General features: G+C 38.7%; 1 protein-coding gene across 2 annotated transcripts in view; it reads right to left on the reverse strand.

Moving 5' to 3' along the window:
- Positions 1 to 17,725, reverse strand: part of csnk1a1 (casein kinase 1, alpha 1) — a 50,433-nt gene that overhangs the window by 26,684 nt on the left and 6,024 nt on the right. The window contains exons 4-5 of one of the 2 annotated variants that reach the window (XM_020518646.2): positions 15,198 to 15,296; positions 6,742 to 6,825 (exon numbers count right to left, since the gene is read on the reverse strand). In XM_020518646.2, the coding sequence (XP_020374235.1) occupies positions 6,742 to 6,825; positions 15,198 to 15,296 (183 nt within the window). The remainder of the gene's footprint in view (positions 1 to 6,741; positions 6,826 to 15,197; positions 15,297 to 17,725) is intronic. The other variant, XM_020518654.2, reaches the window with a different exon arrangement.

The following is a 17,725-nucleotide window of genomic DNA, read 5'->3' on the forward strand; positions in this document are numbered from 1 at the left end:
GGTGTTCTGAAGTTCCTCCAATCCATGAAGTCAACACCTGCTTTTCTTTTCCTGAGCATGTGCAGACAGAGCGCTTCTCCCAGGTCTCCTGTTACACATCTATCTCCAAAACTCTGCCAAAGCAGTTGCTTGAAACACTGTACATCTGGATATTTCTACATTTGGGCTCATCATCATCCAGTTTGGAAACACCAGGCAGGACAGTCATCTCCACAGCAAAACTCATTATCCAGGTATAAATTAAGAATACAAGTTGCACTTTTTTTCACATTTGACTGGTTTCAGTCTCTTGAAATGTCTCAGTTAATGTTTAGTATATGACATATTGCTTTCCTCAGCTTGGCTCAATCTGTTGCCATGTTATCAGTTGAGCCATTTAAGTCAGCCTTTTCTTTTGAAAGTTATTTCAGTCCATGGAAGCCTCGGTATTAAAGTCAAATGATGGAACTCAAAAAAGTCCATATTTCATCATTATCGTGACAAAGTTTACTTTAGCTCCACCCCAAATACAAGCACTTCTTTACAGCTCTGGATAGATTGTTTAGTGCTGCAGTGCAAAGTTTTGTTGGAACTCTCAGGAATGACACATTCATCCAAGTCAGAAGGTAATGGGTTCAAGTACCACTTCAAACACTTCAGCACACCAGATTAATGACATTTTAATGTGGAAGGTCAGAGATGCCATTTTTCAAGCGAATTTTAAACTGAGATCCCACCTACCCTTTCAGTCGAACACTTACAATGCCATAGGACTATTTCAAAGAGTTGGAAATTGACCTGGTCAATATTCATCCCACAATCAACATAAGCTTAAAATCCTTACCAAACTTTTGCCTGTGGGTGATTTCTGTGCACAAAATCAGATGTGACCACACTTTCCAAAAAATACAACTGGCTGTAAAGGCTGTTGGGCACATGCAGGTTGTGAAAGGTGCAGTATCGAAGTTATTTTAGAAAGGATGGAAGCTTCCGTTAATGCACTGCTAATGGCATCTTATGACTAATCATTTGTGAGCAAAATAAATCCATCCCCAACATCAATACGTGTTTAATAAATGCATCACCTCTCTCCAAATGTAAAATATGCCAAAAAGATGGATTATTGCTACATCAAAAAAAGGCAGATTTTCATTCATGAAATATTCTGATGTTAATTTTACTCGGGAGCTACAGCACATCTGAACCCGAGCTGCAATTAGTTAAAAGAATTTTCTGTAATTTGCAGTTGAAACAAGTTAATTCAGATGAGGACTTTCATAGGCATGTACTTTTTGTTTTAATGCTTCGAAAGGAAGGAACTTAAATGTTCACAAATATCATCCTCGGTTCGGTAGTGGCATTCTTGCCAGAGTTAGAGAGATGTGGTTGAACTCTTTCCAGGGAGATGAATTATGATTAGGCTGGCATATCTGTGGACAGAGGCAGTGCCACCTTTTGGTGGCGGTACCAGCAAATGGAGGGAAATGATCCCTTTATTCCAAGGGTATCAGCAAATTCAATTAGTTTCCTTGCATTTAACCCTCAACTTAATATCTAAAATGCATGTTGTGGTTATGTACCTGTGCAGAATCTTTCTGCCACATTACAACAATGATGTACATTTTGGAGGTAGTCACTCAGTTCCTGTGGTGGTTAAAGGATCTCCAACATCCATCATTCAAATGATAATCTGTGAGAACTTTATTTACCCACATAATTTTGACAAAGATTAACATTAGCCAAAAGTAACAGTGGATCTAGCATTAATTGCCATTTATAAGTAAGGTTGGGGAGAAAGGGAGGGAATAATTTCTCTAATCACTTAGCAAGCTCCTCATTAAAGGATGATTTGATCAAGGTTTTCAAACTTTGGAAATTACAGAGTAAGTGTATTTAGTTTTGATTAGCCCTTGGAGTCCAGATATCATTCTAGCATATCTACTCTGCAGTCTTTCCAAGGTCAATATATCCCTTCAAATTGCAGTTTCTAGAATCTCTCTCAATATACCAGGTGGAGTCTTGCCAGAGTTTTCTGCTGTTGAAGCATAACTATCTTTTAGCTATTTTATGCTTCCATCCAAGTTACTTACCATGCCCAGTATTCTCCATATATCAGCCTAGAGGCAACCATTTGACAGCACCTTCCAATCCCACTACCATCCAGAAGCTAACTGCAGAACACTATAATCTGCAATACTGCCTAGAGATAGTAGGAACTGCCAATGCTCATCCAGCTCTACACCTTGTTATCTCAGACAAGCTTCAAAATCTCCCCACTCCCGATCTCATCCCAAGACCAGCCCATCTCATTCCCACCTCCTTGACCTGTCCATCTTTTCTCCCACCTTTCCGCTCCTCCCACCTCACTGACCAACCCCCACCCCCATGTTCTACTTACTAGCCTCATCCCCGCCTCCCCTCACTGACCAACCTCCATCCCAACTCCCTACCTACACTCACCTTTACTGGCTTCATCCCCACCTCCCTGACCTGTCCGTCTTCTCTCCACCTATCTGCTCCTCTGTCCACCGATCATCGCCTCCCCCCCCTCTGTAATTTATTTCAGAGCCCCCTTCCCCCCCCCCATTTCTGAAGAAGGGTCCAGACCTGAAACGTCAGCTTTCCTGCTCCTCTGCTGCTGCCTGGCCTGCTGTGCGCATCCAGCTCTACACATACTGCCTAGACTGTGGAACTATATCACAATGCATTTTTGTTTGGTCAAAATAACAGAGCATCCTTCCTAACAGTATTGAGTGCACCTATATCCCAAAAACCCTAATGGTTCAAGGCAATGGCTCACCACCACCTTGGGGCAATTAGGGGTTAGCAATAAAAAACGGTCTGGTGAAAATTCTCTTACATTGATACATGTCAACTGTGATCAGAGGCCACTAGCAGACTCAAACAGACTTTCACTTTCAGCAAGTTACTAGTCCATGTGATAGTGAGCAGGAATAATTAAAAATAAGTTGGGGGTTCAAAAAGATGGTTCTTAGCAATTAAAAGTCACAGCAAAATTCAGATTTCCAAAGCATTCAAGTAGGCTAAATGCCTGAAAAATCAACAAGCCTATGATCTGCTGGATGAGTGATAAGTAATAGCAGTCATTTACGTTTCTGTCCACTAAACAATCTTAGTTCTATTATTCGCATAAAGATTACTTCAGTAAAACCACATTGTGCTTAGTCACCCTAGAAAGAAACGTTTACATATTTCAGCAAGAATAAATTTCAAAGCTTTATCCTGAAATTACACTAAAAAAAGCTTTATAAACCACATTTAAAATAAAATCATTCACCCTTGGTGCGCTAATTCAGTTCTAAAGCAAATTCATCACAGCTGTAAGTTAATTTATTTCTATACATATAATTTCAGGAAATATACAGGACAAGGTTAGTATAAGTGAATAGTCAAATTATCATCTGACTAGGACCACTGTTGACACATTTGGGACCAAGTGTTATCCAATTGTTGGGAAGGGTTTCTCTCAAATATCACGTAGTAAAAAGCTCTCACAGGGCAAAGTCCAAGGGTCCTGGAATGTTATAGGATTAAAATTTTATTAACTTACCCACATTAACTAGAAATGATCACAATCTATTCAGACCAAAAATACTTAGACTTTACTATTGTTCTCCAAATTAGGAATACAATGCTGGAGATTTGTTCTTAGCTGTATCAGCCATACTCATTTTTAAACTGCAAAAGCAATATAGGTCTAATCATATAGCAGCTATACGTTGCTGTTTAAAGTTTGACTCAGATTGCTGAACTGTAACAATGAATACAGATCAGGCAAAGTTACATCACAGGTTAACAGGGTGCCTAAAAAGGCTTTTAGCACACTTGCCTTCATTGCTTAGACCACATTGAGTACAGGACATCATGTTGAAGTTGTAAGAGACGTTGGTGAAGCTACTTTTGGACTACTGTATACAGTTCTGGTTATCCTACTATAGGAAGGATATTAATAAATTGTACAGGGTTCAAAAAGAATTATGAGGATAGTCCTGGACTGGAGAGTTTGAGTTTTGCGGATAAGCTATGACTTTTTCCACTGGACCGTAAGAGGTTGAGGAGTGACCTTATAGAGGTTCATAAAATCATGAGGGGCACAGATAAGGTGAATAGCAAGTGTCTTTTCCCTATTAGGTTTCTTTGGGGAGTGCTCAAAATCAGGGGGCTTTTCTTTTTAAAGCTATTTTTAAGGAGAGAGGAGAAACATTTAAAAAAGGCCCTGAGGTGCAACTTTTTTTTTTTTACTGTGGGGTGATTCGTATGTGAATGGAACCGCCAGAGAAAGTGGTAAATGCAGGTACAGTTACAACATTTAAGAAACATTTGGAAAGTCACAAAAGAAAAGGTTTAGAGGGACATAGGCCAAACGCAAGCAAATAGGACTAGTTCAGTTTGGGAAACTTGGCCAGCACGGATGATTTGGACCAAAGGTCTGTTTCCGCACTGTACGATTCTATGACTCTGATGCTATCTGGATGGAATTTTGACTAAGATGGTTAACGGTTAATAGTCCTTTTGGACATGTAAACAGTTTATATAGTAACTCAATGATAAAGATTGAAGAGTTGAAATTAAATTGGTCACTGGACATTCAAAGCAAGAACATTGTTATGCTTAATAATGAGTAAATCATTTCTTTCATACTAAGAAGAAATCAGATCTAAACTATGCATTTTACCATTTTATTTTCACCCCCCAACTATTCAATAACTTTATTTATAAATACTTAGGTGTTGGCTCCACAGTGACTACCCTTTCAAATGCCACGAGGTTTCCTATTTGCACAGCCAGAATGAGTCTCCTTCAGATGTTTTGAGAATGCTGCAAATAATTTCAATGGATGACTGGGATCATAAATGTTGCACCACTGTAATTCAAGCTATAGGTGAGCATTAAGTAATTAAGGTTCAAATAGTTTCCTGGATGACACGTAAAAACTGCATAGTTACTCTAATTTTTTTTTTTCATTCACTCATGGGACATGGGTACTGCCGGTTGGCCAACATTTATTGCTTGTCCCTAGCTGCCCTTGAAACCGAGTGGCTTGCTAGGCAATTTCAGAGGGCAGTTGACTGCACTACACTGTTGTGCATCTGGAGCCACATGTAGGCCAGACCAAGTGTGGAAGTCAGATTTCTTTCCCTGAAGGACATTAGTGAGCTGGATGGGTTTTTCCAACAATCGGCAATAATTTTGTGGCCAATCATTCTTAATTCCAGACATTTTTAAAAAAAAATTGAATTCAATCTCCCGAAGCAAGATTCGAGCCCCATAACATTAGCCAAATTTTTGGATCAGTCTAGTGATAATACCATTAGGCCATTGCTTCCACATTTCAACTATCAGCAACAATTCTAGAACAAAAGATATTACTAAATTATGTAATTTCCTTTCCAATATTCCTGCCAACAGTACGCTTTTTAAAAAAAAAATGAACAAACATTACTCTCCTTCCAAGTTTTTCTTTTCCACAGGAATTCCGCATCAAGATTAAATATGCTGTGAACAAGGTCAATTAGAAGTATCAGACCAGACAAATTAAAGCAGCTGTTCAATATTTAATTGTATTTTAGTGTACAAGTCTTCTCAACCAAATGGAGGACACACCCAAACATCACGGATTATCCAAAATGGACCATCGTTGTTACAACAAAATAAAGAGAAAAAGCAGCAACCCCTGGGTTCAAGACCTAACAGCTGCAGAGCTGTGTCATAACATCTCTGAACAGGTCAATTTAGAAGAAATTGCGCTACACAGTTCGATTGCTGTTCAGAACATGCTGCTTGACCCAATTTATTTTCTTTTAAGCAACATGCGCAAGTTTATCTGTTCCAGCTAAGGCTACATATCTCTCCAATCCTCATTTAGAACTTTTCTCCAATGCATCCACTTATTCAAAATACCGCTCGTGGTTTAAAAGGTCATACACTCTAAACGTGTTCCAAACACCACAAGGTCCAAAACAAACTCCACATACATTTGATAAATGGCTAAAGCACTGGCACAGTTCATCCACCACAAACATCTACACCAATTCCTCAAAAGTTATCGTACAGGCAATACATTAAAGCCTACTCATTCAATAGGTAAAGTAACAAGTTTGGGGAGAAAATGTTCAAGTCTCAACAATTCTCTTCAACTATTCATTCTCAATGTCCTTTCACACTGCAGATGTAATCTGCACTTAAGTTTTGTATGCCAGCTTCACTTGCAATTAAAATGTCAGAGCTACCAAGGAACGTAAAGTCACTATAGTCAACATGGTGACTTAATCAAGTAGCACTCACCCAACACCTCCATGGCGGCTGGTCTGAGTCCCAGTGAAGGCCAACACTCCAACCTGCCCCATTTTGCCAGTTCTCACTGTGGGAAGCTAACAAATCCAGACTTCAAAGGTGGACACACCTCCTAATTAGATGGTTCACAAAGCACCAGTGCCTAAGGGGAGCGAACAAACGTGTTTGTTTTCTCTCAGCCAGAATTCAGTCAAAGGGAGGAAGGCTAAATAAAATCAGTGCAGATACAAAGAAATATAAAGATTTCACAAATTGTCAAACTTCAGTCCAATTCTAAGAGCACACCATAGCCAGAAAATAATTTAGTTAACAGAACAAGAAATTTATTTCCAGGAAAACAAACACGTTTACTATGTATGTCTGAATAATGCCAACACAGCTAGTGGCCTTAAATCCGATTGGAATGAATAAATTTAGGGTTGGCTTGAGTAGGAGACAGTTTCAGACCTGATTTAATCCTGAGAAAGCTGGATCGTGAGAAGGACTAACAGTCATGCTTCTTTTCCTCTTCCCCACTGGAGATTCTAAACACTGAACAAATGAAGATTGTGGCAGTGCATGAACATTATTGCTGACATAGAAAGGCCAGCGCAGACAGGCAACACGGAGGCTTTTAAGAAGGGGCAGCCAAATGGCATCCATCTTCCCAACATCAGCTCTATCAATTTTGTATTCTAAATTAAACAACAGAAGCAAAACCACCACAGTGCTTTTAAAAACCGATTGTAAAACCAGTAAAAGTTTAGCAAAACAAATGCCCAAAACACTCCCATTTCAATCTTAAACTTAATGAATAAGGGAGCAAGATTACACAATTGCACCTGCAAAAGTGTGTGGAGACAGCAAAAGAGGCAGTTAAGGAAACATACTGAGCACTGTACCTGTATTAGTACATTAGCTTTCATTTGGCAAGCTTAGTAGAATACGTCCTGTGGCTTTAAGGCAAGTTGTCAATGTACAAGGACGCAGGCAGTGCCAGGACAGAATTGACAAAAATCATGCGGCTATGAAGCGTACAGGTACTGCTTACAGTTCTGTATGATCTTAAAATTGCATTATGATGTTCTGGCTTTAACTATTTTGTTGCATTGCCAACTTCAGAAAGGAAAATAATAAAAAAAAAAATCAATGGTCACTGTTAGTGCCTTGGTATTTATAACAACATTGCAAAAAGCCTATATAAAAGGAAACTTAATCTTTTGGAGTTTACAATATCCAAGGATTACAGTGCTAGAAGTGTTCAGGTCACAGTAATATTACAAACGTTATCGAAATGAATATCATGTAATGAATGTCAAGACCTTCAGTAAGGAAGAGGTAGAAGGCAGTTAGGCAAAGTAGTTTGGTCAAATTTTCAGAATGGTTAATATTAGGCAATAGGCATGCTAAATTAACTTAAGCTAAGCATTTCACTGGATTACAGGCGCAATTATCCCTCAATTAAAATACAGATCTGATGACATTATTTACAAGATCACACCTACAGAACTGTCTGCTTTTTCTTTAACAATTACTTCACTACAATTCAAGTTATTGATTAGCAATAGCAATATGTCTACAGAATACTTAGACTACAGTGCTTTCTGCTTATTACGTCAACACTTTTGAGAGAAACAGGTGTAATTTTGTCGTCCAATCCTCACACATTTTAAGGAAAAAACAGTGATGATCAAAGTTTTTGCTAAGTTTGCAATATTTCCAATATAAGTTGTTCAAGTGAGGCAAACATATCTCTAAAGTATAGTCCCATTCTCAGAACTGGCTAAAATAGTCATTGCATGCAATGACAATATACAGCCATGTATTAAATTCAAAGTCAGTATTGGACATTGTTGCTCACTATCTATTTATAAAGAAACGGATGCAAACAGCAACCCCCCCCCCCCCACCACCACAGAGTTTCAAAAATGCACTTTTCTTCCTTTCCTTCAAAAGGGGCGATTTCAAACTGTGGCACTGCTCCAAAGGCAGTCACTCACAGTAACATTTTAGAAAGGCAACACGAGGCTATTTGCTGGAGGAGTACCTCAGCCAAGCCTGATCCCATCTTCACCTATGATGTGCACTTGTAAATAGTTATCAAGGGTGGGAACAATCATGATCAATTACCTTTCAACCAAAGGGTGCGGAGACCAACCTTTAGCACAGTTACCCAGGAATCCAACTGAGTTTGGTGAAACTACTGGCTGCATTTACTGACACCAACAAATGCACACTTTAAATTTAAATGTTGTGCACACATGCAAACAGTTTTGAGGGGTATAGGCCCGAGGGACAGCAAACAACAGAGCGGGGGGGGGGGGGGGGGGGGGGAGAAGGCGGGAGGGGGAAGGGGGGGGGGGCGAAAAGGGATGGGGGGAGGGGCCCTGAAGGGGGGGGGGACTGAGTGCAAGATACCGGGTGGGTGGGCAAAGAGGAGAACAAGAAGGGAGACAGAGGGGAAGGGGAAAGGTGGCTTTAAGGCTTCTGGGCCCTCCTACGGCCCCACCCCTAGACTTGTGCCTCTTCCTCCTTCACTCACTACACTCTCCCCACTGTTGAACCTTGTTTTAAAATCATGCATACTTCACTGAGTGTGCACAATACTGCATTTGCGCATGTCACATGAATTCTATATGATCAGATGTGTGCGCATGGCTCCAAAACGCAATATGTTCCTGAATGAGTGCCTAGGCATAGTTAACCACAGTTGCTGGTGTCAGCAAACGCTACCTAAATTAAGTGCAGGCTGAGGTAGAGAAATCACTAAACATGTTTAGGATGAACATGCTACAGATCAAGTAATATCTGTTAACTAGCTGCTCAAGTAATTCGATTTTACAAGACTAAGTCAGGCCATGATCAGAACTAGACCAAACTATACTTTGAACTCAAATATCAGCAATATATAAAAGTAACTGGCAAGGGGTGGAACTGAAGGCAAGATTTGAATAAAGAACCAACATGTGTTTATTGTAAAGGTTTAGATTCACAGTAATAAGGGATGCACTGTAATCAATCATGTAGTCCATACTGAGTTATGCCATTTTACTTAAGACAGGTACTTATTAATAAAAGCATGGTCTTTATTAAAGGAAGTCTGTCTGCTGGAGCATAGGAACTTGAGCTATGCTAAGCTGCTGCTCAAGATATATTGCAATTATATTTGCACTATTGCTAACAGGGTAAATTTCAACATCATGTACAGTTATACTCAGAAAACAATCTGAAATGTTGCACAAATGTCATCTCTTGCTAAAACAAACATTCGGGTTGAATATCTTGTCACGCCAAGTAACTAATGAGGCACGTTGTTTAGAACCACAAATTTCATTTAATTTTGAGATACAAATATAAATGCTGATAAAAACTTAGAATATGCAGGCACGATTAACAAGGTCTCAATTAAATAATCCAAAGTTAGCTCATCTTGCTGCCTCCCTCATCCAAATTCAATTCTGCCAGAACATGTAGCACAGCTACCTGGTCCTACAAAGTGGCAGATTAGTCCCTACGATTTCCAGACAGAACTAGCTTCATTTGAACTCTTGGGACACAGTGAGCAACGTTCATCCACCTCCCAAAGATAGGAAAAAAAAAGTAAATGCTTCTTTCTATCCATAAAACTTTGCAGAATTATGCATAGATCTGAGAGCAGGAAGATGAACAAAGTCATAAATTTATGGCAGTGATTAGCTAGCAGTTACTTTTCATTCAAGTAGGATGCAAAGACAAAAAACAAAAAAAAAATCCAAATTCACTCACCAGTTATTTAATCTAAAAAGGAACAACAGAACTAGTCTCATGAGTATGAGGGTAAAATGTTAGATTCTCATGTAATTTTCAACAATATCTGTGGAAAGTGTCCAAGGAAATTAAATGTTTCTAACAAAATTGATAAAAGAGAGCCAATGGATACAGTATAATTCATTTTCAGAAGTCACCCATAGAAAACAGGTGAGAAAAAAGAGCACATGGGAGAGGAAGTAATGCACTAGCATGATAGTTTTCAGTATGTTATCCAGTGAGTAGGAATAAAATGGGTCATTCTCACATTGCCAGGCTGTGACTAGTGGGCTACCACGAGGGTCAATACTTTGGCCCCAAAACTCTCAAAATTAACAATAATTGGAAGGCGGGGATAAAAAGCAATACTTCCAAACTTACAGATGGTACAACGTGGGAGTGCTTGCTGTGAGGAAGTTACAAAGAGGCTTAAGGAGTATTTGGACAGGCTAAACGAAACAGCAAGAACATGGCCGATTAAATATTTTTTTTCCCACACTGAAGTTATCCATTATGGTAGGTGGAACAGATGCGGAGAATATTTCTTAAAATGTTGAGATTGAAGAGTGTAGATTAAAAAAGTCACATAACATGCCGGTGTAGCAAGCTATTGGGAGGGCTAATGGAATGTTGGCCTTTATTGCTAAAGGATGAGTGTACAGGAGAAGTGAAGTCTTACTTCAATTGTACAAGCGCTTGTTTAGATTCCACCTAGAGTAGTACATGCAATTTTAGTCTCTATTTCAGCTAAGATATCACTGCCTTAGAGGGCGTGCAACAAAGATTCACCAGACATATTCACAGGATGGCAAGATGGTCCTACGAAAAATTGGGAAAACTGGTCCTGTATTATCACTCATTCTTCAAATCTGTAGATAAATTTAAAAATGAGAGAGGGGGTGAATTTAGGTCCGAAATGAGAAATACTTTTGCTCAGTGGGTTGTGAACCTTTGGAATTTTCTACTACAGAGGACTGAGGAAGATTAGTCTTTGAGAATGTTTAAGGTGGAGATTGATAGATTTCTGACTGTAATCCTATATGAGGTAGGCAACAATAGGGTGAGTAAAAGGCCTTTAAGTGTTTGATCGGCCACGGCATATTGAATAGAGGGGCATGCTTGATGGGGTGAATGGCCTACTCCTATTTCTAAGATGTCAAAGTTTGGATTTTTATCACAACTTTCATCGGTAACACTATCCTGCTGACACGCTGCCAAAATCTGCATGAAAAAATTATTTCACAGACCAACATATACAGAGCTGTACCCTCAAAGAGATAACATTTTGTTGACACACTTACAGAATGACAATAGAATAAATTTTAAATCTCAGCATATTTTTAGTGCCACCCACATACAGAAGGAAAAAAATCCCATAAGGTGTACAGCCGACAGTGCAATAAATACTGCAGAAGTCCCTTCGGCAAGCCTAAAGTAACTCATTTTATTGTCTGTTGGGGTTGGGGAAAAGGGATGATTTCTTTGCAGACAATCTTCCTTTAAGATTAAAATTAAATATGCCCAAATTGGCATTAAAACAGGCAGACTCTGGTGAACACTTCTGAAGGGGATAGCAGCAGCTAAACGTTTAAAAAAAACATGCTCTGCTGATGTATATCAATGTGCCTAATAAAAACAACCTGAGTGTTTTTTTTTTAGAAAAAGCCGTTGGCACTCCAAGTTTATCTGTCACTATAAACAGATCAAATATACCATCAAATGCAGCATGCATAATGTTGCCAATGCTGCCTGTCTGCTCAAGCTCAAAAATGACAAACTTCAATCAAGCACACAAACATAAAGCTCAACTTCATTCCTTATGAAAGTGGAATTAACATCACAAATTATTCTAGTATCATTATACATATTTTTCAAGAATGACAAAAATTCACATTTAACTCCTTGAATTTTGTATAAAATTTTGGCACATACCTTCTATCAGGAAGAAATACTGAAAAAAGCGAGCATAACCATGTGAAATAAATGAACAGTTTTCTTAATCTTCCATTTTTAATTAACCAGTAAGATTATAGGGTCTTAGACTTGAGGCTTTATGGTAGTATAATAAAATGGATTGGCAAGAAGTTGCCAAACATTAATAAGCTGGAAAATTTCTAGTTCGAAGCTAGTTCTGTGAACTATCAGATATTGCAACGATAAGGCTTCAGTTTATAGTTCAAAATTACTTTTCAGCAGAGAAGCTGTGAATATCAGTGCTCATGAGTCCAAAAAGATTTTTTTGCGAGTGTGGTACTGAGGGGTGAATGCAAAATTCTATTTAATTCAGGTAATGTAAATTCATGAGAATTGACTAAGGTTGATGAAGATTCAGTGCTAAAGGGAACAGAGCAGAGAGCTCTTGAGATTTCAGTTGAGAGTTGGAACAATTGACAATATTGCCAGGTAACTAACACCACAAGGTTAGGATACAGAACAAACCAGACAAGTTCCAATGCAGAACCATGTTGAGGATACTAGATACAGTTTTAATTGTTATTTTACAGACAGATGCAAGTGTCCAAAGGTTAGTATATCAATTGGATGGCTGATTCTAGATTTGAGGAAATTGTAATTACTCTGGGTCTTTAGAATAAAGGAGAACAGAAAGAGGATATAATCAAAAAGGTTTAAAATGAGGAAATCATTTAGTAAAGTGAATCTAAGTAAGTTTTAATGTCATGTACAGAATATTGGTACCAGAATTGCATTCACAAATTTTATTGCCAAGATCAGAGGAACCAGGTTTTCTAGAAAAAGGGTGATTCTATTACAAGGATCAGATTATCAACAGGTGATAAATAATAAAAAAAAGCATGCTGGATCTCAACAAAGAACCAGATACTGGAGACAGCGTTACACAATGGAAAACAGATCTTTACACACCGGCATCTGCAATTCTTGTTATCTCCTTCACACACCATGTCTGCACCAGTCATCAAGCATAATAAAAGGCAAGTAGCCCATTATGCCTTCTTAACTAACTTACTCACTTGTCATAATGAAAAGAAAATCAGGTCTGGCAGCATCACTGGAGAGGAAAAGAGTATTAACATATTGAGTCTGGAAAAAAAGTCTAATTAGACTCAAAATATTGTCTGTTTCTCTCTTCACAAACGTTGCCAGGACTGTTGAGTTTCTCCAGTACTTGCTCTTATTTTCTCATTTCCCGAATCTGCACTGTTTTGCTTTTACCCATATGTCCTGTTGTATTTTAAAGGGTTGAGGACATGCACACTAAGGTTTCTCTGAACTTCTGTACTTTATAGGGTCCTGTCATTCATCATGTTCTCCCTTGCCTTGTTTTCTTCCAAAAATGTATCACATCACTGTTTCCAGGTTTCATTCCTATCCATCTGTTGAGACAGTCCATATTGTTCTGCAGTGCAAGGCTTTCCTTCTTGCTATTTACTACATCACCAATTTTCAACTCATCTATAAACTTACCAATCAAGCCTCCTACATTCACATGGAAATTAATCTACACATTTAAAAGCACCAGAACTGCTCCTGGCAGTATGCCATAGGACACAAATTTCCAGTTGTAAAAGCAACCTCCAACCATCACCCTCTGCTTGTCATGAAGCCAATTTTGGCTTCAATTTGCCAAACTGCCCTGGAATCCACGAACCCTTGTCTACCTGACCAGTTTTGAATATGATACCTTGTCAAGCAGCTGACCGAGGTCCACACAGACTACATCATATGCACCACCCCCATCTATACATCTTAGTCACCTCCACGAAATGTTTCAATTTGTTGGATGTCATCTCACCCTGATGAGGCCTTGCTGACTATTTGCAATTAAATCAGAGCCTCTCCAAGTGCAGATTAATTATGTCCCTTAGAATCTTTTTCCAAAGATTTCCCTACCATTGATGTTAGATTCACTGGCCTTTAGTTCCCTGATCTATCACTACCATCCCTCTTGAATAATAGAAGGATGTTAACTGTTCTCCAGTCAAATGGCACCACTCCTGTGCCAAGGATGATTCTAAACCTCAAGTTAGGGTGCCTGAAATCTCCTCCCTTGCCTCCCACAGCAGCCTGGAATACATCTCATCTGGACCTGGCTATTTAACCAATTTCAAAAGACCACAAAACAACAACTGCTTTACCCCTCTCTAATCTAATTTGTGGAGTTATCAGTTCTCCTACTGAATTTCTATAACTGCGCTATCCTCCTCTATAGAAAGGAGCGATACAAAGTATGCATTTAAAACTTTACCTATGTCTTCTAATTTGGTCCCAAATGAGCCCTACTCTTCCTCTGGTTATCCTCCTGTCCCCAAATATACTTAAAAATGCCTCTGGGGGTTCTATTTTGTTTACTAGTGTTTTTAATCATGTTCCTCCACACCCCCCACCTCCCGCCCTCTTCACTTTGGTGTTTCTCCTACAGGTAACTGTTCCCAGACAACTTTAGCCAGTTCCGGTCTTATATTAAAGTCAGCCTGGCTCCAATTTAGGCCTCTTATTTTGAGTTGATCTTCATCCTTTCTCATGATCATCTTAAATCTTATTGAGGGATATGCTGAGAAGTAGAATTCAGGGTTTTCAGAACATACCAAAGGGAAGGGAAGAACCTAATAATTAGAGGTAGGCAGACCAAAGGTCTGCTTGAAAGTATTGCTATATTACTCAGATTCATCCATAATGAAAAATGCATCACATCACCTCTGCAGTTTACTCTGCAGGTGGGCCAAAGTTTTGCGCGGGGGGGCGGGGGCGGCATGCGCGTGTGTGCACGCTGTAAAGACCTGTTCATTTATTTTACACGTTCCATTGTCTGTTCGTACACAAAGTTAAAAACAAACACCTTAATTTAACATTAAGTAACACTAATGCCTTATGTCTTCAAATAACTCGCTAGGAAGAGAAATATTCTTATTTCAGAAGTGCACATCTCCATCTATAACAATTTTCATCATGCTTTAAAACAGAAGATGCAAAGTTAAATGGAAGCATAGTAAAATTACTGTTGCCAAAATCAGTATCCAACAAATTAAAAATTAACTCCTAAAGATTTACTTTTGTTAGAGAAATAAAGTCACTGTTCAAAGCTTTTCTGCATTTTCCCTTACATTAGGTTTCTGCTAAATTGCTCCCCATCAATTAAATAAATTAGTCTGAATACCAACCTTATTGCAATGACGTCCAATACCCATTAGAAAGTTATCAGGTTTGATATCTCTGTGAATAAAATTCTTTGTATGCACATATTCAATTCTGCTGATCATCTGAAAAGCAGAAAACAAACTGTTAGTAAACTTAGTTCCTAGGAACAAAAGGTTATATTCACAGTACTCCGAGACTCAAACATAGTAATGTTCATGTAAAATAATCCAGAATGTGTAAAATTTATTCCCAACACCCAGATCTAAACTCAGCTAAATGTAGGCCACAGCAAAACTGTTTTTATAACCCAGAGCACATTAAATAGCCAAATGTAGGAAAGACAGATGTCACTAACTTTTCCACAACTGCCAGAAAATAGGGACATGATGATTAATCAAATAACAAAAGGTTTAAAAGGATTTCAACTGATTCTTTGAGGACCTTCAGAATTCCCTCAAAAGCTGCTCTGCCTCAGAGTGGGATAAGGTCTGGTGTCTCTTAATCAGGACTGTGCTCCCCTGGATTCTTGAAAATACATTCCAGAACATACTTTCATGTACAACTTCAGCCAGTCTACAGACAGCTAGCCTAGCAAGATGGCAAATCCATTCATTTGAGCTATAACCTTGCTCATCTGCACAAAGGAAATACTGCTTGTGGGCTGCCTTCACCCTCATTCTCAGCTGCACAGAACAATAAATTACTCCAGCTATTATAAATTTTTCTACAGCTCCCTCGCCCCAACATCTAGTAGCATCTCCAGACTCCATGGACTTCTGTTGAGTTCTAAATGCTCGTAAGTTGCTGCAGCAGCATATTCTTATGACAGATTTTTCTCCCTGCTCCTAAGTTCCCAAACTACCTCTATCCAACTGACTGAAGTGACTATACTGTAATCCCCAAACTGTTCAGTGACTGACTATAAACCAAGGGCCAACCTTGCTCCTATGCTGTGATGAATGTTAATATTTTTTTGACCAAATGTAACAACCACTTGGAACTCAAATCATCCAAATTCTACCATTTTCATAGATAATGAATTTTCACAGTACAAGCTGCATTCAAAACAGCTCAACATGAATGCAAACGTTAAAAACTTCAACCACTCTCCCAATGGCGTCAATAGAATGATGAATGATTTAAGAGATTGTTTCCTGCTTTCTACTTTACTTTCCATTTAAATCCCTGCAATCTAAATCACTCAAGTCAAAACTTCAATGTTTAATACTTAAATATTAACTTTTAAACAGTTGTGTTATAAATGTTGCAATGTTAACTAAGATTGGATTTATAGAGTCAGTGTCATACACATCACAGGAGAACATTTACCACATTACAAACATCAATAAACAGTGAATTTCTTCATGTATACTGTACAGCAAAGACTATTCCAAGTCCACTTTATACTTAAACAGCCCCCAGGAAAAATCACAACACGCAGTTTATTAGCATGCAAAACATACACACAAAACAGAACGATGTTGATCATCCCAGAAGTTAAAAAGCTGCAAACAAAGCCAAAGGAATTGTTTGGAATTTGTGTACACAGGAGAGTTCTTGCAATAGTTTAATCACTCCAGAATGTTTTGTGCATGATATGTTGAATTTTACAATCCTAATCTAACAAGAGATTATGACCTAAAGCAGAGATTTCGGTCTTTATTGCACTGAATAGCAAGGCAAGGAATATTTCATCAGGTTGATTAAAGTAGCTCTTCACAGTTGATTCACTACTCCAGAGTTCTGTAATTTCAACAACTCACCTCATTTGTGACTAAGTTGACACTCTAAAGAGTTACAACATAGAAGGCTGCCATTCAGCCAATCCTGTCCTTGCCAGCTCTCAACCGGAACTTACTAACTCCCACTCCAATGTCATTTCCCAATAATCCTGGGAATGTTCTTTTCAAGTAATTGGCAAAATCCAATTTGACAGCAACAATCAAATCTACCACTACAAAAACCTCAGAGATGTCCATTCCAAATTTCTAATGTCACTAAAAACTTGCCTTCGATCACATCTGGTTGTGCTACCAATCACCTTAAATCCATTCCTCCATTTTTCAACCCTTCTACCAAAGGATAGAGTTCCTCACCATCTCATCTATCAAAAGACCTCATTATTTTGAGCGCCTCCATCAATCCACTACAAAGGGGCACCAGTTAGGCAACTGAAGTTTCTCAAATACCTTCTCTACTCTCTAACATCCTTCCTAAAATGCTGTTTTCAGAAGTGGACACAATACTCTCTTAAGAACAACAGGTGCTCTGTAAAGTTTCTTAATTTCATCTTGTTCATTGTCTATACTTGTATTTATAAGCCCGAGTTCCTGACTGGCTAATTTCCCAAACTGTCCTGCCACCTTCAAAGTTTCTTTACTTGTTGATTACCACTCATTTGTCTTCTTGGGATGCGAACGTCACGTGCAAAACAAACATTTACTGCCTACTCCTAACTGCTTCAGAAAGTGCCAAATTGCCTCATCAACTTTTGCAGCCCATGTATTGTAAACAACGGCATGCAGCTGGAGAGAAAACTTTAAGATTTGGA

Source organism: Rhincodon typus, chromosome 12 (genome assembly GCF_021869965.1).
Source record: "Rhincodon typus isolate 14 chromosome 12, sRhiTyp1.1, whole genome shotgun sequence".
In the NCBI taxonomy this organism is placed as follows: Eukaryota; Metazoa; Chordata; class Chondrichthyes; order Orectolobiformes; family Rhincodontidae; genus Rhincodon; species Rhincodon typus.